The 20,486-nt window shown below is 55.6% G+C and overlaps 9 protein-coding genes across 9 annotated transcripts; 4 read left to right on the top strand and 5 right to left on the bottom strand.

The window, feature by feature from the left end:
• Positions 1 to 79: 79 nt before the first annotated feature.
• On the top strand, positions 80 to 2,369 carry A1O7_07117 (uncharacterized protein; the record flags this gene model as incomplete). Its single annotated transcript, XM_007761117.1, has 3 exons — positions 80 to 256; positions 352 to 1,542; positions 1,596 to 2,369. 3 exons carry the CDS (start codon positions 80 to 82, stop codon positions 2,367 to 2,369), a joined length of 2,142 nt encoding a protein of 713 aa, XP_007759307.1.
• Positions 2,370 to 2,932: 563 nt separating this feature from the next.
• Positions 2,933 to 5,749, bottom strand: A1O7_07116 (uncharacterized protein; the record flags this gene model as incomplete). The annotated part of the gene is made up of 1 exon (XM_007761116.1): positions 2,933 to 5,749. One exon carries the CDS (start codon positions 5,747 to 5,749, stop codon positions 2,933 to 2,935), a length of 2,817 nt encoding a protein of 938 aa, XP_007759306.1.
• A 1,615-nt stretch (positions 5,750 to 7,364) lies between these two features.
• A1O7_07115 (uncharacterized protein) lies at positions 7,365 to 8,591 on the top strand (the record flags this gene model as incomplete). Its single annotated transcript, XM_007761115.1, has 2 exons — positions 7,365 to 7,458; positions 7,594 to 8,591. 2 exons carry the CDS (start codon positions 7,365 to 7,367, stop codon positions 8,589 to 8,591), a joined length of 1,092 nt encoding a protein of 363 aa, XP_007759305.1.
• Positions 8,592 to 9,398: 807 nt separating this feature from the next.
• On the top strand, positions 9,399 to 10,148 carry A1O7_07114 (arylmalonate decarboxylase; the record flags this gene model as incomplete). The annotated part of the gene is made up of 1 exon (XM_007761114.1): positions 9,399 to 10,148. One exon carries the CDS (start codon positions 9,399 to 9,401, stop codon positions 10,146 to 10,148), a length of 750 nt encoding a protein of 249 aa, XP_007759304.1.
• An 881-nt stretch (positions 10,149 to 11,029) lies between these two features.
• Positions 11,030 to 11,983, top strand: A1O7_07113 (uncharacterized protein; the record flags this gene model as incomplete). The annotated part of the gene is made up of 4 exons (XM_007761113.1): positions 11,030 to 11,307; positions 11,360 to 11,402; positions 11,468 to 11,732; positions 11,790 to 11,983. The coding sequence occupies 4 exons, from the start codon at positions 11,030 to 11,032 to the stop codon at positions 11,981 to 11,983; spliced, it is 780 nt and encodes a 259-aa protein (XP_007759303.1).
• An 83-nt stretch (positions 11,984 to 12,066) lies between these two features.
• On the bottom strand, positions 12,067 to 13,538 carry A1O7_07112 (uncharacterized protein; the record flags this gene model as incomplete). The annotated part of the gene is made up of 5 exons (XM_007761112.1): positions 12,067 to 12,645; positions 12,699 to 12,944; positions 12,998 to 13,269; positions 13,323 to 13,412; positions 13,472 to 13,538. The coding sequence occupies 5 exons, from the start codon at positions 13,536 to 13,538 to the stop codon at positions 12,067 to 12,069; spliced, it is 1,254 nt and encodes a 417-aa protein (XP_007759302.1).
• Positions 13,539 to 15,336: 1,798 nt separating this feature from the next.
• A1O7_07111 (uncharacterized protein) lies at positions 15,337 to 15,957 on the bottom strand (the record flags this gene model as incomplete). The annotated part of the gene is made up of 1 exon (XM_007761111.1): positions 15,337 to 15,957. The coding sequence occupies one exon, from the start codon at positions 15,955 to 15,957 to the stop codon at positions 15,337 to 15,339; it is 621 nt and encodes a 206-aa protein (XP_007759301.1).
• Positions 15,958 to 16,427: 470 nt separating this feature from the next.
• A1O7_07110 (uncharacterized protein) lies at positions 16,428 to 16,643 on the bottom strand (the record flags this gene model as incomplete). Its single annotated transcript, XM_007761110.1, has 1 exon — positions 16,428 to 16,643. The coding sequence occupies one exon, from the start codon at positions 16,641 to 16,643 to the stop codon at positions 16,428 to 16,430; it is 216 nt and encodes a 71-aa protein (XP_007759300.1).
• Positions 16,644 to 17,525: 882 nt separating this feature from the next.
• Positions 17,526 to 19,380, bottom strand: A1O7_07109 (carboxypeptidase; the record flags this gene model as incomplete). Its single annotated transcript, XM_007761109.1, has 5 exons — positions 17,526 to 18,154; positions 18,217 to 18,291; positions 18,338 to 18,511; positions 18,561 to 19,145; positions 19,203 to 19,380. 5 exons carry the CDS (start codon positions 19,378 to 19,380, stop codon positions 17,526 to 17,528), a joined length of 1,641 nt encoding a protein of 546 aa, XP_007759299.1.
• Positions 19,381 to 20,486: the final 1,106 nt, after the last annotated feature.

Genomic DNA, 20,486 nt, shown 5'->3' with positions numbered 1-20,486 from the left:
TTTACCCGTCACCCACCGATCTGATTAAGTTGCACTGCCGACCTGGTCGCCGCGGCGACAATCTACCTTCTCCGCCAATATGGCGACTGTCACGGAAGCTGTGAAGGAGTCCCTGTTGGGTAAAGAAGCTCCGGCAGGCTTATCCTCGGAGTCGCGCAACACATTCTTGAAGTTTGCAAAGAAAGATGATGATGGTGAACTCTACATGAATGAGGAGGACTTTATCAATGCCATTGCTCCGCCTGAAGAAGATTATGTGAGTCGCTGTCTGTGTCACATTCAAGAGTCGCTGGGCCACCTTGCCCTTGCGCGACCTATAGTGGCGATTACTGACGCGACCTTCACATGCAGCACAAAATCAAACGTGAGCAGTATGGCATCCTCTTCGGTGTCGCTGACCGCAAGAAACGGGGCAAGGTCTCCATGTCTGAGTGGGCAGCGTTTGACAACCTCCTTGCCAAACCCGACGCAGAGTACGAGATTGCCTTCCGACTGTTCGACAAAGATGGGACCGGCTCGGTCAAGTCGGACGACTTTCAAAGAATCTACGAGCAGTACAAAGGAGAAAATAGCATCCCCTTCGATTTCAACTCGGAATGGGCTTCACTGTACATTGGAGGCAAGACCAAGAGACACGAGATGACATACCCTCAATTTGCGCAGATGATGCGTGGCCTGCAGGGCGAGCGCATTCGACAGGCCTTCCACCTGTATGACACCGACAAGGATGGGTACATCGACCCTGAAGACTTTGAGCGCATCATCCGGTCCACGGCGGGCCACAAGCTGTCTGACCACGTCCTCGAGAACCTGGCCACCTTGTGCAACATTTCCGCCGGTACCAAAATCTCCTACGCCAACGTCCGCGCCTTCCAGAACGTCATCCGCGAAATGGATCTCGTTGACCTGATCATCCGCAACGCAACCGCAAAATCCAGCGACGGAAGGATCGACCGCACCGATTTCCTCAATGAAGCCGCGCGGGTAACCCGTTTCTCCCTCTATACGCCCATGGAGGCAGATATTCTGTTCCACTTCGCCAGCCTGGATTCGCCCGAGGGCAGGCTAAGTCTCGACGACTTTGCCAAGGTCCTCGACGCATCCTACCAGACTGTCGGGGCAAGGCTCACCGCCATGGCCGACGCCGCCGACCGCGCTGTCTCGAAATCTAGGCAATTCCTGCACAGCTTGCTCGAATCGGCGCATCATTTCGGCCTGGGCTCCATTGCGGGTGCGTTTGGTGCCTTCATGGTCTACCCGATCGATCTCGTCAAGACACGCATGCAGAACCAGCGAAGCACCAGGGTTGGTGAGCGTCTGTACGAAAACTCAATCGACTGCGCCCGAAAGGTGATCCGAAACGAAGGGTTTAGGGGCCTGTACTCGGGGGTTTTGCCTCAGTTGGTCGGTGTAGCGCCAGAGAAGGCTATTAAGCTCACTGTGAACGATCTCGTGAGAGGGCGATTTACGGATAAGAAGACCAACACGATTCCTTTGTGGGCGGAAATTCTGGCGGGTGGCTCGGCCGGTGGTTGTCAAGTGGTAAGTGCTTCGTTCCTCGTCTGGTCGATTTCGGCCGCTCACAGCTCTCATAGGTCTTCACCAACCCTCTTGAAATCGTCAAAATCCGTCTGCAAGTCCAAGGTGAACTGGCCAAGAAGTCCGACGCCGTGCCTAAACGCTCGGCCATGTGGATCGTGCGCAATCTCGGCCTGATGGGTCTCTACAAGGGCGCCTCAGCCTGCCTGCTGCGCGATGTCCCCTTTTCGGCAATCTACTTCCCAACGTACAACCATCTCAAGCGTGACATGTTCGGCGAATCGCAAACCAAGAAACTCGGCGTGCTGCAGCTTTTGACCGCCGGTGCGATCGCCGGCATGCCGGCCGCGTACCTCACCACCCCCTGTGACGTGATCAAGACGCGCCTGCAAGTCGAAGCCCGCAAAGGCGAGGCCACGTACTCGGGATTGACGGATTGCGCGCGCAAGATCCTGAAAGATGAGGGCTTCAAGGCTTTCTTCAAGGGCGGACCGGCCCGTATCCTGCGCTCGTCGCCACAGTTCGGATTCACCCTCGCTGCGTATGAGGTCCTGTCCACAGTCCTCCCCTACCCGGGCAGCCAGCAGGAAGTTGGCGCCGGCGTGGCGGGCGTGGCAGGCAAGATGGAACCGGGCATTGGGCTGAAGGAGGCAAAGGCTCCATTGCCATACCTTCGGAGTCGCAACGCGCTCAAGATCCTCCTGGACTTGGACGTTAACTTCGGACGGGTGCGGAGGAACCGCGACGGCACGATCGGCGCGGCCGCCGCAGCTAGCAAGGAGGCGGTTGAGAGGGGCGTGGGCTGGTTCGGCGGCAAGAAGTTGGAGTGAGAGGCCTGAGGAATCGGCGAGCAGCAGGCTCACAGGGGTGTACGGACGGCGCGGAGTGAGCGCCATGCATGGTATGTGTACACCACACCAACGAACGGCGTTTCTTTGCATATCGGGCTGGCCACATGATGGTCAGCTTTTGGCGGTCGGTCTCCTGGGCATCGGAACCGAACTGAATTGAACTGAACTAGCATAGCACTGGCGCTCGGCATCGAGCTGGAGCTAGAGCAAGAGAGCTAGAGCTAGAGTTTAGATCTAGACAGCATAGAGCCTCCCTTTACAGTAATGCACACGAACCTGGAAACGAGAAACTGATCAAGGCTGCGGGTGCTCATGTTCTGTACTTGTACCCAGGATGCCACCCAGCCGAGCTGGTTTGCACCTCTTGTGTAAAGCTGTAGTGATGCATGCGTATGACTTGGAACAGGCAGCCTCGACAGCAAGTGCCCAAAACTACAAAATGTAATTTGAACAGAGTCTCTGTAGATGTCTGTTTCTGTCGTTGTACTCCGTACAGCAGAGAGAGCATGCTTCTGCACGCAATTGGACGCCCTTCAATGCTTCTAGCCTTCTAATCTTTTGGAGTCTCGTCCAGCCACAGCGTGACACAGCTCCACCTTGACGCCCGCCGAAAGCAAGACACTGATCCACAGTCTCTGGGTATCGCTCAGCCGATCGTTCGCGGACTTGACCTCCGCGAAGACGACTTCCCCTTTTGCTTCGCTGCTGCTGCTGCTGCTGAGTCCCTCTGCGGCACTGGCCGATATTTTCTCGTCTGCAAGGACACCGTGGGCGCCACCTTTGTTTTCGTTTTCGGTTTCGGCAGCGTCAGACACCTTCCAGAGCACCAGATCCGGCACGCCGCCGCCTCGGGACTGATACTCCTGCGCCATGACCAGCATGATCGTGCCCAGAGCCTGGCCGCGAAAACACGCGACCAGCTCCAGGAGATCGTCGCGGTCGAATTCATCCCACCGCACGCCGACGATGCATGTCCTATTCTCGTACTCTTGGTCCCAGACCCGCTTGATCAGGTCGGGTGCCTCGCCGTTGCAGAGCTGGTTGACGCGGCCCAGGATCTCGGGCATGCGGGCCGAGAAGAATGAATCCGTGTGCAGATCCAATGGACACGTCTGGTACGCTGTTTGGAAGACGTTGGGGATGTACGGGTTGAAGAAGAGGATGTCGTAAAAGAGCAGGCCGAACAGGGTGCGCAGGATGCCGCCTTCGGAGTGGTACCCCTTGTAGCCTAGCATGTGGCGGTAGTGGGACAAGCACATGGACTCGACGGACACGGGGAGGTTGGTGTCCAGGTGGTCGAGCCAGACTGTTTTGGAGCCGGTGGCACCACCTGTGCTGGGTTGGTGGATTAGAGAGGGAGGGGGTTTGTCGGTGTTGAGGCTGTTCTTGCGACCGAGGCCATGCGGTGTAGAGTCGCGGTCTTGTTCGATCTTGATGCCCACCACCGTTCGCTCGTAGGGTTTGCCGAGCCTGACGTGCCCAAAATCGTGCTGCTCTCGCAGTGGGATGCGCAGTTGCTTTTCGAGCTTCTTGATTCGTTTCTGCAGGTCGTAGTGGTAGATGACGTGACATTCTTTGTCCTGCAGACCTTGCTCGCAGGTCTGCAGTGCGACGCGTTTCCAGTGCTTTTTGTTCGCCTCTGCAGCGCGGCCGGCGTCGGGCGTTAGAGCGTGCATGTAATGTTCTTCGAGGAGTGCTTTTCGCTGGTACCAGGCCCCTCTTCGCGCGGCGTGGAACAGCCTTTGGTCCAGCAGTTCGCTCAGGGTCTCGTGTTCACGTAGATGTTCTTTGAATCTTGCGAGCGGGTGTAGTCCTTTGTGCACGATGCGCGTGTACACCCAAGCAGGGCTGAAGCGGCGTAGGTATGCACCTTCGCCGCTCTCGTACAAACGCTCTTCTTTTCTTTGTTCTTCTGCCAGGAGGGCTCTCCACCGTGGGTATACGGCCTCGAAGATCTTTTTGACATCCTCGAGCGATTTCCGACCCGGGGTGCCGTTAAACTCGAGGATGTTGTCGACCTTGAACTGCGTCCGAAGGCTTGCCTCGAACTCCAGCAGCAGAGCCCGTGACTCGAAGATCGTGGTCGACCGGCTGACGATGTACTGGGGGAAGTTGCGCCGGGAGATCTTGGCGAGGATCAAGGTGGTCAGACTCTTCTCCGTCCATTCAGTGCTGCGGTAGAAGACAAGGTGGACTCGCTCAAATAGTTTCAGAGGCGTCAAGGAAAGCCGAATACACCGACCTGTCCGATTGAGAATCTTCTTCGTAAAGTGGGCGTCTCGATTGCTCAAGCTGGCGACCGGGGTTTTGGATCCGCTGCTATCCCCGTCATCGTCGTCGTCGTACACGGACGGGTCGTCCTCCGACATGACGGATCCCATGGACTCTTCTGTTTCTGTGCGTTTCAGGCCTTTAAAGTCCAGTCCTGTTTGTTTGCCGCTCGTCCGTCGAAAGTTATGTAGCAGCTCACGCTTGTTCTTGCCTTTGACTTTGGCATCCCTCGCGAGCGCTTTCAACTCATCTAACAGCAGGAGACTGCTTGCCTCGTCCAAGGTGGTGATGTGCTCGGAGGAGCATTCTGCGAAGGTGAAATTCTTACCTAACACGGTTCCTTCAGGAGGTTCAAGCTCTCCTGGGTGGACCTCGGGCTCGCTTCTAACGGTGGGCAGAGTTCTCTCCTTCAGGAGTTCTGCAACGGCATATTCCATGTCCGCGATATCGCCGTAATATTGCAGATCCTTTACTCGGAACCACTTGCTCGTCTTCCTCAAGAACAGCCTGACGTAGAGATACTGCACCTCATAATCCAAGGCCCGCCACTGTCGGAAGAGGTCGAGCTCTGCTTCATTGAAGAGATGCCCTTCCTCCTCCAGAACCGTGTCCAGAGCGAGATTGAAGGCATCCACATATATTGAAGTGCGTCCTCGAACCCAAGAACGCGACTCCAGCCGCGACAGTGTTGTACCTTCGTCCCCCTGCTCGGGGCCCGTCTCGAAACGTTCGCCGGCCTTGTAGGCTTCATATGCCTCGATGGCTTCTTCGTCCGTCTGGACGGGTGGGAGAGTAGCCTCTAACTGTGTACCGCTCAAGGCATCCAAAGTTTGTTCCTCTCTTGTATCCACACCATCCTCATCGCTTTCAGAGTCTGGGACCTCATCCTTGATTCTTCTCGCGGGAAGGATTTTCCTCGGTGACCTATGTTTCGGGCTAGGGGTGCCGTTGGGAGCAGCAGTCTTCACTCGCTTTGCAGGAGGAGAAGGAAATTCGTCACCGTTATGATAGTTCGTGGATAGCGGATGGGGTATTCGGGTGCCCATCAGACGGTTGTGTGCTGACGACGATCTGGGCTCGAAAGCCATGCAGTCGTGTTCTCGCCAGCTACGAGGACATTGTCCTGCACAACGTACTGAGTCACTATCTGCCAAGGATGAATTTGATATCCCCCCAATCCCCCGACGCGTTAAGATGACGCGCTGTCACGAGACGCAGAGAGATTATGTAAGCGACATCCGAATCCCCCGTCCTCCCTCTAAGGTGCCTAAACCCTACCTTTCACCCACCATTCATTCACTCTGTTTTGGATGCCATTTCCCGTTATGGCTCAGAAGCTACTTTTACACGGTCTTCCGTGCTGGACCTGTTCATCGCGCTCGCATGGCAGAACAGTCATCAACACGCGCCTTGGCAGTGAAAGCCGTGCGACACCTGCCGGCGGCTCCCATGCGGACTTTGGCCAAACCGCGCCGCTTTTTTAGCTGCTCAACATCCCGACTTACGTTCCTCTTAACGGAGTACTCCTCTCGCTCCTCACCCTATCCAATCACAGCCATTCCCGCGATAAGAGATAAGAAGCACTCCGTGGCCTGGCAGGCGATAAGGCTGCCGGGTGCCTCTGTACGGTCTCATGGTGGAGATGATCCATTTCCCCTGTCTTGATGTCTGGCATATTGAGCCCACGGCCATGACAAGCGCAGGTCAAATCCCGATGCAACTGTTCTGCTGCAAATCTCACCTTCCGGCATGCACGCACCCTCAAAGCATCAGCATAAGCCCAATCAGCTCGCGAGACCCATCTTGTCCAATATGAGCGGACATGACGATCGCTCGAGGCCACCAAATGCATCATCAGAACCGTGCTTGCAGAGGCCAAACAAGCGGCCCCGGGTTGTGGTCGCATGTCTGAGGTGTAAAACGAGACGCCAGAGGTACTTTTGCTCCTTGGAAGCCACCAGTCATCGAGAATGTGACAACAACACTAAACGAATTCCAGTGCGACAACGATTTGCCAGCCTGTTCCAATTGCGCCAGGGCAAAGCTCAAATGAGTCTTTCCTGAGAATGAGTACCCCTCATCCTATGTCAAGGCTCTGGAAACTCGGGTTGGGTGCCTGGAAGCACAACTGGACGCCTCGCGGCCGTCCCAGCCAGAGGAGCAGATCTCCGTCAACAATGGCAATCCTACGACGACAAGCTCAGACGAGGGCTCGGCTTGCCACGCAGCAACTCCAAATCTTGCCAGTAGTGTTGGGCTATTGTCTCTCCATGCAGCGGCCGAACCTCAATACTTTGGAGTGTCGTCTGGGGTGTCTTTAGCTTTGATGATTGAGACGGCTGTCTACGAGAAAGCACGGCCTACCCCCAGCTTATGTTTGTCCGCAGAGGCGGCCGAAAGTCCGTTTTCGAGCAGGAGCCGGAGGGACCCTCCGCCTGCTGCGCCCTTGCCGATTTAGAAAGGCTAACAACATTCATGGCCGCCTATTTGACCTACATACACCCTAATTTCCCATTTCTGTCTCGGAGACAACTGTGGACGGCTCACTACAGTCGGCATGAAGCGGATGAGCCGACCAATAGTGAAGCACGCCATGATCAGCTGGTGTTGCAGTTAGTATATGCCATTGGTTCTCGCTGTTTGAAACTGGTGGGATCGGAATATGTGGCTGGGTCGGAGCCAGAAAACCTTTACCATTCAGCAATGGCAAAGATACAAGATCAAGCTAACGAGCCAAGTATTCAGAATATCCAGAGTATCCTCCTGGTTGCCGTCTATGCATTGCGTTCACCATCAGGTACGTCGCCAGTCCGGCTCATTGCGCTCATTCGTCCCTTTTTTTGCATCATGATCATTTCATCCAGCTTCAAATGCGACATCAAACTCGTTCGAGGAGCGCCCTTGGCCATCAATCTTCTGACGATTCGAATAGGATCCAGTGTGTGGCATCTGTGCGGCTTGATGATCAGGCAATGTATCGAGCTGGGGCTTCACCGGCAATTGCGAACAGATAAGAACTCAGCCCGGGCGGACGAATTTAAGCGGAGGTTATTTTGCAGCATTTATCATCTAGAACGTAGAATCGCCTTGGTACTGGGAAGGCCGTTGGCCATAACCGATGATGAGATTGACGTTCCATTACCCCGTGAGACCGAAGACGGCCATTCCGTGGACAGCCCAGAGCCTTCAAAAATCAGTCATGGGTTACCGCACCCCAGAAGCAAGCCAGAAACGACCTCAACAGCAGCCAGGAATGACATTCTGTTCCACGTCCAGAACATTCTGCTAGATCAACTCAACGCGAGAAGCCGCCTCACACTCTCGCGTCTCGCCAAAGTAGGTCGCAGAATAGAGGTCGAGCGAAAGATTACAAAGCGATTCCAAGAAATTGAAGATTGGAAAAGTGCCATATTCGGTCACTCGGCCGGAGGTGAGGGCTCGACGGACTTGATGTACTCAATTCCCAGGACCCCTGTTCAGACCCCTGCGTCGCGGCCTCCCCTACCGGAAGCACAGCGTCTTGTGTTGCTGCTCAACTACCATCGAGCTCGCCGAATGCTCCTCCAGACCATCCTCACCGAAATCCAGTTGCCCAATCAAGCATTCCCGTTTTCTTCCTTCGCCAGGTCTTCGGGCGAAGTCTGTCAGCTCAACCGGCGTCTTCACCGCTCAAGATCTGTCCCCTTCACACTGCTTGATCTACACTCCGTGTTTGTGGCTGGCTTCTCGATGATCTACTGCGCGTGGTCGGATCCCGGTCTCTACGACGCTGAAATGGCGGCTGACTTGGGCGCTTGCTCCACTGTGCTGTACTTGATTGCCGAACAATGGGGCGCAGGGGCGAAGAAGTACCGCGATACCTTCGAGTTGATCATGGGAAAGACGGCTGAGTATATCCTCAGTCCCAAGCGTTCCCACGCGAGTAGTTAACCACCGCCGGTATCCGTCCACCTCCCATCACCGCTTCACGCACCAGTTACGGTCCGCAACACCGTCCTCGGGACTGACTTGCCACATTCAACCGCTACTTACGACGCGGAGCAACCGGGGAATGAGGTCTGGACGAAAGACAGTATAGACGTCTGGGAGACGATGTCCGAGTTTGTCCAAACCCAGGACAGTGACTTCGAGTGTGACCCTGTGAACTTCCGAGAAATTGAAGCCTTTCTGGAGGAAGAGGGCTTGGGATGGTTCAATGGAGGCACAAGCGCAGGTTTCTGATCCTGGGTCTAGTCTAGTGGATTTCCTGTGGCTAGACCAAGTCTGCAGCGAGATTTCCAATCGACGACTAAGAGATAACGGTCATGTTGCAGCTGTCGGATCGGGCCCGACCCGACAACACGGACGGCAATGCAGTGAGATCCTCAGACCCCACCGGATCATTTGTTTTTGTCAAGCCGCCGCCGGGTTCAATGTGGTGAGGGCTATGCAATTCTGAACATGATTCGCCGAGACATTCTTGAACGCGTCCTTCTGGGGGGGTTCATGATCCACAAGCGGAACTCGTAGTCGGCGTTCAAAGCCGAGAACCTTCTTCCAGCAGGAGGCTCAACAACCCGTGGGTCCATCTATTCAAAGGCAGAGTGCTGTCAGACTGAACGTGTCCTCAGATGAAAAAGGTCAGCTGCCAGCCAGTACAGCTCAGCTCATCTTGTGGTTCCCTCACACTCATACACATTGACACTGGAGCCCAACCTGGTACTGCCTCGGAAGTCTAGCATATATGCAAGTGGTGCCATGACCAAGCAAAGGCCTATCCGCCGCATCAAGTTCGGCGTTCTTGTGCCCTCCTCCAACACAGTGCTGGAACCGCTCACGCAACAGATCGTCTCTCAACTGCACGATGTCTCAGTTCATTTCTCGCGCTTTCGAGTACTCAAGATCGCCCTCGACCCCGCTGCCCTGGCCCAGTTCGACAACAGTGCCATCATCGAAGCCGCCCACCTACTCGCCGACGCCAAAGTCGACGTGATCGGCTGGAGCGGGACGTCGGCAGGATGGCTCGGCTTCGACGCAGACGCGAAGCTGTGTGACGAGATCACGGCCGCGACCGGCATCCCCGCCACGACATCGGTGTTGGGACTCAACCGACTGATCAGGACTCTCGAAATTACGCAGATGGGCCTGCTGACGCCGTATACCGACGACGTGCAATTGGCCATCATGGAGAACTACCGCGCGTTTGGCGTGGACTGCTCCGTCGAACATCATCTGGGGCAATCCGATAACGCGGGATTCGCAGACATCTCCGAGGAGACGCTGGATGATGGGTTCCGGCAGTTAGCACGACGAGGGGCGCGTGTTGTCTCCGTGTTTTGCACAGGGCTCAGGGCCGCGCACTTGGTGGACAGGTGGGAGGCCCAGAGCGGGATCACTGTCTTGGACACCGTGGCCACGGTGCTGTGGGATCTGTGTCGAATCGGCGGGGTAGACACGAGATCGATCAAGGGATGGGGAATCTTGTTCCAACGTGGCAGTCAGATGTGAAACTCAAAGGTGAATAGACTTGGCTCTGTGCATGCCTGCATGCTCTTTACCACTCATTCTTGCTAGCACGGGTCAATGCTAATAATTTGCGTCAGACGGCGGGCGCCTCAAGGCCATGCAAGAAGCGTTGTGACCGACAAGGACTAATTACATACCTCGTCGCAACCAAGACAGTCACACGTCCCGTGATTAATCAATATCTGGCTGAGGGGGATTCAGCCCTTCGACCTGGTCAGTTGGTCATCGTGAAGATTTCTCTCCGGGTCGTACATTGCCACGAGCCATGCGGTGCTGGAGCAAGCACTTCGGGGCCGACGTCAACACTGGCGCGGCCATTGCTTAGCAATTGCGCTTCCTTCCACCTGCAAAAAAAGTCGGAGAAAGTTGCTTCACTTTACATGATTCTACATACTGCGTGAAATACCGCCCAGCCCGTTCGACAGTCCCGTATCAGCGAACACATCAAACATGAAATATTGATGTCACCATCGCAAATACTTTCCGGCGATTACAGTAAACACTCCTTTCCATGCGATGGGTGCGGCGATGGGTATAAGAGGATGGGAGTCCGACAGCAATCCCCCTTCTGTCGATGGAACACCACAACCACAACCAAACGAACTGAGTACAGTAAAGCGAGCTTACTGGTCAATTCCTTACCCTGTCTACCTGGATCTCGACGCGACTGAAAAATGGTGTCCTGGGCCATCACGGGCGCGACGCGAGGCATCGGCGTAAGCAAGCTTCCCCCAGGTCAACACCATAATCACGTCGATCACATGCTAAAAGGAGCATCCTGGTTCCTCACATGCTAACAAGAGTATCCTTTGCAGCTCGGCTTCGTCGACAATCTTGTGAGTCTACCGCCACAGGCAAACAGAATGCCAGCCGCTGACACTGACCGCCCCCGCCCAAAGTCCGTCGATCCAAAGAACAAGGTGTTTGCCCTCATTCGAAGTCGAGCAACGGCCGGTCCGCTCGAGGAGCTTGCGGCAAAGCGCAAAAACATCCACATTGTCGTCACTGACATGTCGAACCCGAGGAAATTGGACGAGGCCGCCGCCGAAGTCGCCAAAGTGACGGGCGGGTCGCTTGATGTCTTGATTCTCAACGCCGGCTCCGCGGGGCCAGAGACCAGCACCCTACCGCCCAGTGCTTTGTGAGTGAACGCACCACTGAGTGTTGCAGATTGCTGACATTGCGCACCCCAGTCACGGTAGAGAGGACGCCTTGGAGAACGAGATTCACGAGAACGTATGCTTTCCAGCTAGCACTTGAGCAACGCCTGTGAAGCAAAAGTTGACTGACGGCGCACACAGATCAAAAATAACCTGCTCAGCAATATCTATCTCGTCAACTGCTTCCTCGGTCTCGTGCGTAACGGCGTGGAGAAAAAGATTGTCTTCGTTTCCAGCCAGTGTGGAGACGTCGAGTTCACCCGTGTCACTGGCCTTGCCACCCTGCTCGGGTATTCCGTCAGCAAGGCCGGCATGAACGTTATCACCACCAAGTTCGGCGCGGAGTTGGCCCAGGAGGGCATCAAGACGCTGTCGATGAGTCCAGGCTGGGTGAACACAGATGCCGGTATGCCCATCGGCAAGGCGAACCGTGTCGAGCACAGATGACTGACTTGCGGAACAGCCAAAGCCGTCACAGGCGACCCGGAAATCCGTAAATTCATGCTGAATGCATTCCATAAGATCGACCCGACCGTCGAGGGGCCGATTTCGGTGGATGAGTCGGTTACCGATCAGCTTCAGGTGATTCAGAATTTGACGGAAGCGGACAGTGGGAAGTTTCTGACACATCACGGAAATCATGATGAGTGGTTCTAGCCCAGAAGCTGAACGGGGACCTATCTTGATAGAACATCGGCACAACGAGTAGAATGGAGGGGGACCATGAGTTTGACCTGGAGTCAGGCAAATGGTGGTATGAATGGGACGCCAGCAATAACCGCGTCGAAGATTGTTAGATAATCGACTTGATTCTCCGCATTCAGATCGTGCTGGTTCCACACTGCTTCGACCATATGCTGAATCAGATGAATGTGACTTGATCTTCGTCTTCGGTCTTGCCGACTTTGTTCAAAGACGTCCAGGATAGCAAGGCGTTGGTCATCGCCCATCGCTTCGCAGGCGATAATGAACAATGGCCACGCGTTCTGGCATGTTGTCATCTTGGTCAACAGCAATATTCCCTCTCTCACAAGTCGCCTGTGACGGAACTCTGTTCCTGAAACACAATGGACCACCCGATTGACGTAGATCAAGCACGCGAGTCGATGAAGATCGGCGACCATAGTGTTCCGGTCTATCGGGTCCGCAGACGGTACGTGGATCGGGCCATAATCTCCTATTGACTTGGAAATGTGGTGTTCCAGCACATCTGTAGCATTCGCATCATTCATCTCGGAGGGTTTCGTGGCTAGAGCTCGTCTACATGTATGTACTACGAGCTGGAGCACATCGGTCGGACAGCCGATGTTGTCTTCTCCCTGCCCGCAGTATTAGATGATGTCAGGGGAAAGAGCAAAGTGCTGCCACTTACCTTTGGACCGCTTCCCTCGATGGCTCTGGGTGATCTTGCGGTGGGGACAAAGCCGCAACCTTCATACGGGATCTTCCAATGCCTGACTGTGAATTCTGCGAGGACCTCGTGATAATAAATCCAATCAAGGAAGACCGAATATTCTTGCCGGACCAGCTTCTGAATTGCTGGGGATGTGTTGATGATCCTTTTCACTGCGCAGAGGTATATTACCCAGCTCCCTTTGGAATTTGATTCGAGCGAGAGCTGTTATCATTAGCCCGCCATGGCAGGCCTGTGCGGACCGGGGGTTCTACTACCTCATAATGATACAGAAGCATCGTTGCCATCAAGTTCTGAAGCAGTGTCTTCTCGTCGAGCCAGTTGATTGACTCTTTGACGGATGATATGACGAGATGCTTGTAGCGATAGCTCTTCAAATTGCCGTGAAGCTGTAGTGACGCGAGAGCAAACACGCCTTGTAGGACAGGATTGGTCGCATCGGATGGATTGGAGAAGGCAATTGTCAAGATAAATTGTGCCAAAGCCTCCTCGTCCGTAGGGCCTAGTATCAGTGATCTTGAACTGTTGACTGGGACGGTTTGGTCAGCATGACGATCGGGTGTGGAGAGCCGTCCTTCATACAGAACCCCAGTAGATGCGACTCTTCTCCGTTGATGACAGTGGGCGATAGATAGGTCGGACGAGGGACTTTCATGGTCCGAAGGGAACGAGCTGCCGGTAACTGCCGTTAGTATCAAGCAGCTGGAGAGTGTGGCGGAGGTGGGTGTCACCCGAAATCCTCCCGTTCTCGACCTCCTTCGACAGCGATATGTCCCAGGAAGATACATTCAAGAACATCTTGACATGTGATTGAAGAGTGCTCCCTGCACGGCGCGTATCTCGCGAGATGATGGCCCTTTTTCTGTCGCCATCTCGTGGCCAGGAGAGCTTAATGCCATAGCCTTGACAGACGCGCCGCGCCTTTGTGCAATTGCCACATCTCGGCCGGTGCAAGTCACATCGGACTTTGCGCTCTAAGCAGAAATCAGCCCGCTAAACGTTCATACCCCCTGATGCGTGTTTACCTCTGCAAGTCCAACACCCTTTCATTCCCGTGGCGAGATCTTGTAGGTCAAGCCCACATACTCATCCTCCAAATCGTAGACTGCTGGACTCTTATCCCAGCCTTTGACTCGATATGGGTCCGACCTGAGTTCATGATGCGCCGTCAGTCTCCCCTGGAGCGCTATTATATACCGACGTAGAGTGTTCTCATGGATTCATTGTCCCCAATCCGCGCCCGTCATGTCGGCAGATCATTGGGTAGGCACCACGACTGGGACACGCCGAATCTCGGTGAAAGTCGCCTGTGATGATTAAGCGAAACCACGCTGACGGCCGAGCCCGGCCGAAGCTTTACTCACCCACGCTGGCCGACTCATCATCCGCTTGAAGCGCGTCGGTGCAACGGCGCGGCTTTTGTGGCACTCTACCTCCTGACGGGACAGTTGGCGAGGCTCTGCTTGGGGGCAAGGGTGCTGGCAAACATTTCCAATCAGAAAGGCGTGAGAGGTGTACGCGAAATAAGTCGTAAGGAATCGTTTGCACTGGTCACGTAATTATACAAACCACGTACTGTACGCTGCCAAGACTGAGCGCGGTCACGTCGTGCACGGACCGGTCGTCCTCTCCTCGTACTGTATGTTCGGGGATGTGTTTCGACAGTCTTCGCCCATCACTATGTGCGGCCAGCCTCGGATCCAAACATGTCCTCGATCCCCTCGTCGAAGGCACCACAGGAATTTCGCGGTTGATTGCCTCTCTGTACGCCTGATCTGGGAGGCCCCTTAATTAGTTATCTCTCCCAACTGGCCTGGGTACACGGCTAGATCTGAAAGCTGACCTTATCCGCCCTGTTGGACAGACTTCCCTTGCCAACATAGCGGCTACATAAGTACCCATAACCCGTTCAGCACCACGGCGTTCAGACAGAGTGGTCTCATCCACCCTGACCTCCGCATCCGACGGAGATGTTCCGGCAGACTCAGAAGTTCGACGAGGTCGAGCCCGTCGGATCTGTCTGTTGTCTATCTCTCGCGGCCGCCTTAGGAGTACGACGCCTGGCCGACGATTATGATCGACGTTGAGCGATTGCGATGCACGGGACGGCCTCGAATTAGACGTTGCTACTCTCGTATAGGAGCAGTAGTAGGTGAGCCTTGTTCTGCGTCTCCCAGTCATCAACCGGATATTCAGTCTCACTTGCGCAATCTTCTCACCACATGTACCTAACCTCGATCATCCATGATCCACGCCAAGAGGACGGAGTAGCAGGGAGGTGTGATATGTCGATGTTTCGCCTTATTGACCACAGTTGAACCAAACGTTGCAGACATGTTAGACGCACACGCACGCGAGGAACGGAACGACCAGACCTTGACCTACCTACAAGTATCTCCTACTTCGAGGAGATCAATTCCACGTCAGACATATCATCATGAACCCCTTCCACACCGCCTTCTCCACAGCCATTATCCTCATAACCCTCTCCCCCAAAAGCCAAAAGCTCTCTATCCTTCCCAGCCTGACCCACCACCGTAACCCCAAAGGGCAACATCTTGCCATTTCCCCCCCTCCCACCACCCCACAGGCACATTCACGGCCACCAAATCAAGCAAGTTGACAAAATTCGTGAACCGACCCATGGCCTTGTTCCGCACCATAGTTCCTCCTCCAACTGCGCCACGGTGAAGTGGTCGACCGTGCTGGGCACGACAAGCACGTCGACGCGATTCTGGAACTGAATGTCGGCTTGGCGCCGGAGCCCAGCGAGCCTGAAAATGTCATCATACGCACGGACGGCGCTGAACCGTTGGCCCTGCGCTTGTTGGAAAGTCGTGCGGATGGCGGGGTGCAGATCCTCCAGGCCTGGATGCGAGGCGATGTACGACTGGAATGCCAGGAGGCGCTGGGCCACGATGGGCGAGTCATAGAGCATTTGGTTGGCGGCGGCGAAGGGGGCGTAGTCGAACGTGTTGGGAGCCTCGATACAAGTACACCATGTCGTGGCACTCAACGCATCAACAACCTTGCCAAACAGCGCAGCATACGCAGGGGACAGCTGCCCTTGCAGCTCGTCCGCCGGCGGGACCGCGAACCGCACGGGATTGCGCCACGCAGGCCACGTGGGCAATTGCCTCCTCGCAAAGACATCGCGCTCATCAAACGCCCTCATGACATCCCACGCGATCTCGACATCCCGCACACTCGGTCCCATCACGCACACGCAGTCGATGTTTTTGCAGGCCGGGACCAATCCCACACTGCTGATCGTGCCGAGCGTAGGCTTTAGGCCCGACGATCCCGTTCAGCGCCGCGGGAACGCGCGTGCTGCCGCCCGTGTCCGTGCATACGGTGAAGGAGACCCAAGCTGGCGGCCACACTAACTGCGGACCCCGAAGGGCTCCCGCCCGAGATGTACTGGTCATCATACACGCAGCGGAGCGCGCCGTAGGGGGATCTTGCACCAGCGAGCCCCGTGGCGAATTGGTCGAGGTTGGTCTTGCCGACGAGGATTCCGCCCGCGGCGAGGATGCGGGTGATCCCGGGCGCGGTTTCCGAGGCTGTGTATGCGAAGGATGGGGCATGCTAGGGTGGTCTGTAGGCCGGAGATATCGATGCTGTCTTTGACCGAGAAGGGGATCCAGGCAGAGCGAGCGGGTCGTTCGCCGAGCTGTCGTCGAGATACTACGTCGCCGCGAGCTCCTCGGCGCGCGTCATCGCTTCCGCGAGCGGGACTAGGTAGACCCAGACGGCAGGGTCAGGGTACGCGGATATCTTCGCGTAGACGTTCCGGATGACGTCCCCGGAGGAGAGGGTTCGGGCGGTATAGCTTGCGCGGAGGTCCTCGATGTTGAGGCTGGGTATGTGTATGTCGAGAGGGCATGGGCCGCTTGAGCCCATGTTGCAGAATCGTCAAGGGGGGATTTCTGCTGTAGTAGAGGCAATGATCGATTGGTAGAGAGCGCGAGGACGAGTATTTACATAGAAGCAGGTGCTTGGGCAGGGCAGGGTATGCCTAGGGTAAGGGCAGGTGTAGACACACTCCCTGATCTCACCTGGAAAGACTGATCATCGCGGCATATACACAAGGAAGTACAAAGATCAAAGAATCTAAGATGTTCGAATAAGCGCACTTCTTCGTGTCTTGTTTTGTCCTACACATTTATCTACGCGTGTCGTCAAAGTCCGCGTGCGCAAGACTTGTCGATACATAATCTAGCCTGGAGCCATAAGATCGGGAAGACTCCGATACTTCTCGGCGAACCCTCACGTATTTCGGCTGCGGTCCGACACAGTAAACACACTCCAGTAGGTACCAGCGGAGTACGTGCACGGTAACCCTTCTCTGCGGGGACGTGTACTGTACTGTGGTTCTCCGCGAGTGGGAAAAGAATGATCAGTCCTCTGCTTGCACGGGCCCCGATATGCAGCTGCATCTTCAATCTCGTAACCATACGCATCTCGCCGCTCACGTCTCGAGCCTGGATTACGCCCTTCCACCCGAAATCACATCCACTGAAAAGGCACCCGCCCTCCGCGTCACTGTACGAGAGTCCGCTAGAGCTTTTGGAATTCATGATCTTGCATTTCATCTTGCATGTGGATATCCATACTGGGTACACTAGATATACCCACACACGTATCTCCACTCATGTAGATTACGGAACGTGGTCCATACCCTCGTTCGAAGATCAATAGAGTCACCGACTTATTACGGCCGCAGCTTCTCTTTCTTTTCCCGTACGTAAAGTATTCATCCTTCGTCACCACCGCACGCCCACCCTACAAAGGCGTACTCCCAGAGTAATTCCCGCTCTGCGTCGTGAAGTGCGGATCGATCTGCGTGAGGCTCTTGATCCGCCCCAACAACAGCTCCAACTGCCGATAACTGGCGCCGGGCACGTACTGGGGGATCTCATGCCCGGCCAAATCGACGGTCACCCACGTGAGGCCGCGCTCCGTGTGCGTCGTGCCCAGGATGCCTCCGCCAGCGACCAACCCCACAGGCAGTTCGGGGATCTGGGCCTGCGTGAAGGTCTCATAAAATGCGTACCCGATCGTCGGGTTGTACGGCACGAAGAACTGGCCCGACGGTTTGGTCTGGAACCCTTGCTTGCCGTTCCAGGTCATGTTGTTGAGGGTCATGAGCGTGCCGTTGGTCAGTAACAGATAGTCGAGCAGGCCGGAACCCACGATGACGTTGTTGGTGTGTTCGATGACATGTGGTAAAACGGTGAAGGACGAGGGCGCCGACGGGTCGCCTTTGGGGAAGAGCGTCGGGTCGCCGCAGATGGCGTAGGAGGTGGGAGGGGCGTGAATGGCCTGTTGCACGTCGGTGCGGTTGAAGTAGTTGTTGGGGCCGTCGCCTTCGGAGGGGAACCCTAATTCGTCGTTGGGGAAGGGGCAGAAGTCTGGAGGCCGGTGGGTCAGTTTTTGAACGGGTAGATGCAGAACGTGCACAGCGCGAACTCACCAGTCAGATGGTAGAAGTTGAAGCACGGGTTGACGTAGATGGCCGCGGCGATGATGTCTTCCCAGATGTAGCAGTCTGTATGGCCATTAGCGTTGCGTGCGGCCTTCCTTGCGTCACTTACTCTCGTTGGTGGCGTTGACGGGTTCCTTGAACTTGCCCTTGGGAGGGAAGGTCAATGCGTTGTTCATGTACTGAGGAAATCCACAGTCGTGGGCCCGCTTGTTGATCGCGGTCATGAACGTCTGGTTGAGTCCAAACACATTGGCGTAGTTGTTCAGGTGCGTCACGGCAGGAACTGGAGGCATATCAGTAAGGCAACACGTTGTCAAAGCTTCGAAACTTACCCTCAGTCAGGACCGAGTCGAGCCCGATACTCGGGTCGTTGATCTGGATGCCGGCGACGTTGTAATAGTCGGTGTTGTTCTGGTCGATGAAATAGCTCGCAATGTACGGGATGTACATGCCCGCGTACGATTCGCCGGTCAGGTAGACCTTGCGGCCAGTCATGTTGAAGGTCGTCATAAAGTTCTTCCAGAAGCCCGCGAATTGTCGAGCCACGTCGGTTTCGTTCCTGATCTTCCCAGGCGCGCCGGCTGCAGCCGGGGAGAAGCCTGTACCGATGGGCTGGTCGATATATACCATATTGGTCAGGTTGGTGAAGGAGAACTGATTGCGTTGCGGGGCGTAGGTCCCGCTCTGCCAGAGGAAGGGGCCGTGTTCCTGGAGGAGGCCATCCAGCGAGCTGCATCCGGGACCGCCATTCAACCAGATGGTGATTTCGTCCGAGGCGGCCGGGTTGTCGGAGGGAAAGAACCAGAAGAACAGTTGGTTCTCGTTGGTGGCATTGCCGTCGATGGACAGCGTGCCGGCGTACGACTCGCCAATGTCGAAGTTGACTTCGGGGATACCGGTGCCGTTGACCTCGAATGCTATGCTCTGTCAGTCCTCCGCTGGGCTGCGACGGAGTCGCAAGATGGGACACCCACGCTCGGTCTGAGGCGTCAAGTAGCTTGGCGATTGTCGCTTCGCCAGAGGCAAGGCATCACGCTGCAAGGGAGCTCGCTTGACCACCTTCTTCGCTCTCTTGTGCGGGTTGGAGACCGACACGGACTGCGCAAGCGCGCCAGCCGCCAGCGATGCCGTCAGCAATGTCGGGAAATGCATGATTGCCAGAAGCTCTGGACAGGCGCAGAGGTGACAGAGAAGAGAATGTTTGTGGCACCGCGACACAGAGTTTGTATTTATGGGCCGGCCCCATCATGGCTCTTAACCTTCTTAGCTTGCCTTTGGGTTACCTTTCGACCCTTGCACAGCAGATCTGTGCGCCGCGACTGGCAAGTTGTCGCATGAGCATGACGTGCGGGCTCTGGTGCTGCGTGCACGATTACCCTCGATAGGAAGGTTGCATTGTTGATCAAGGTACTGTAGCGCTGGTGCTGCTCATACCCTGCTCACAAGAGCTTGATAGAGCTTGATAAACCTTCGTCTTGCTTAAGTTGTGGGGGAGAGTGGAGGCTGGTCGGAGGATCGTTGCCTCTTGAAGCAGGTCGTCAATACTCGAAGTCGTCCATCGCCGAGGTTGTCGCCATACGAGTGGCCGAGCCATGCTGGTGATGTAACTGTAGGTAGCGTAGCGCAGGTCGGATGGCGAGAGGTCTGGAGAGTAAGCGGGTCGGCGAAGAGTGACAGAGAGATACCCAGTGCTACCAACTGCATTTGTAACATGGGTAATTATTGGAGGAGAAGCAGGCCGGCAGCGTGTATCCGTGGCCGTCAGGGCTCTGTACTCGTCCGGCGTACGCGTACGTACAGTGCAGGCCGTCTTAAGCCCGATCCTGAGGCGTGTCTTGTCAAAGCTTTTCGAAGCTTATCGCACGAGTCAAGTCAAGGCCCAGCCAGCGTTGCCATTGGCAAGACCGAGAGATTGTCCCGGGCCACGAGTTCCCAATGCAACTGAACACATGCGGCGTCGATCGTGCGTGTCTTGCAAGCTTTTCTGGAAGCAATCAGCCCGGCCACACCGAAGTCGCCAATGAAAAGGCGCATCTCCCCGCGGTACTGTCCGTCCTCCCCCTCTGACGCAAGGCACGTGCTGCTGTCCCGCTGAAGACCTTAGGGACCCTGGCGAAAGGAAGTCGAAATTAGATGTGGCTTGGTCTGGGAGCGGCTGAAATGCATGATGTGATTCATGCGGCACGATTGGACAAGAATGTGAAGCAAGGCCCTCGAAGGTATTTAATTCAAATTATCACAGCCAGGCAAGAGACACA

The sequence above is a fragment of the Cladophialophora yegresii genome, assembly GCF_000585515.1.
Source record: "Cladophialophora yegresii CBS 114405 chromosome Unknown aczIN-supercont1.5, whole genome shotgun sequence".
NCBI lineage: Eukaryota > Fungi > Ascomycota > Eurotiomycetes > Chaetothyriales > Herpotrichiellaceae > Cladophialophora > Cladophialophora yegresii.
Note: the sequence above shows the minus strand (reverse complement) of the source record. Positions and strands in the feature narration are given on the sequence as shown.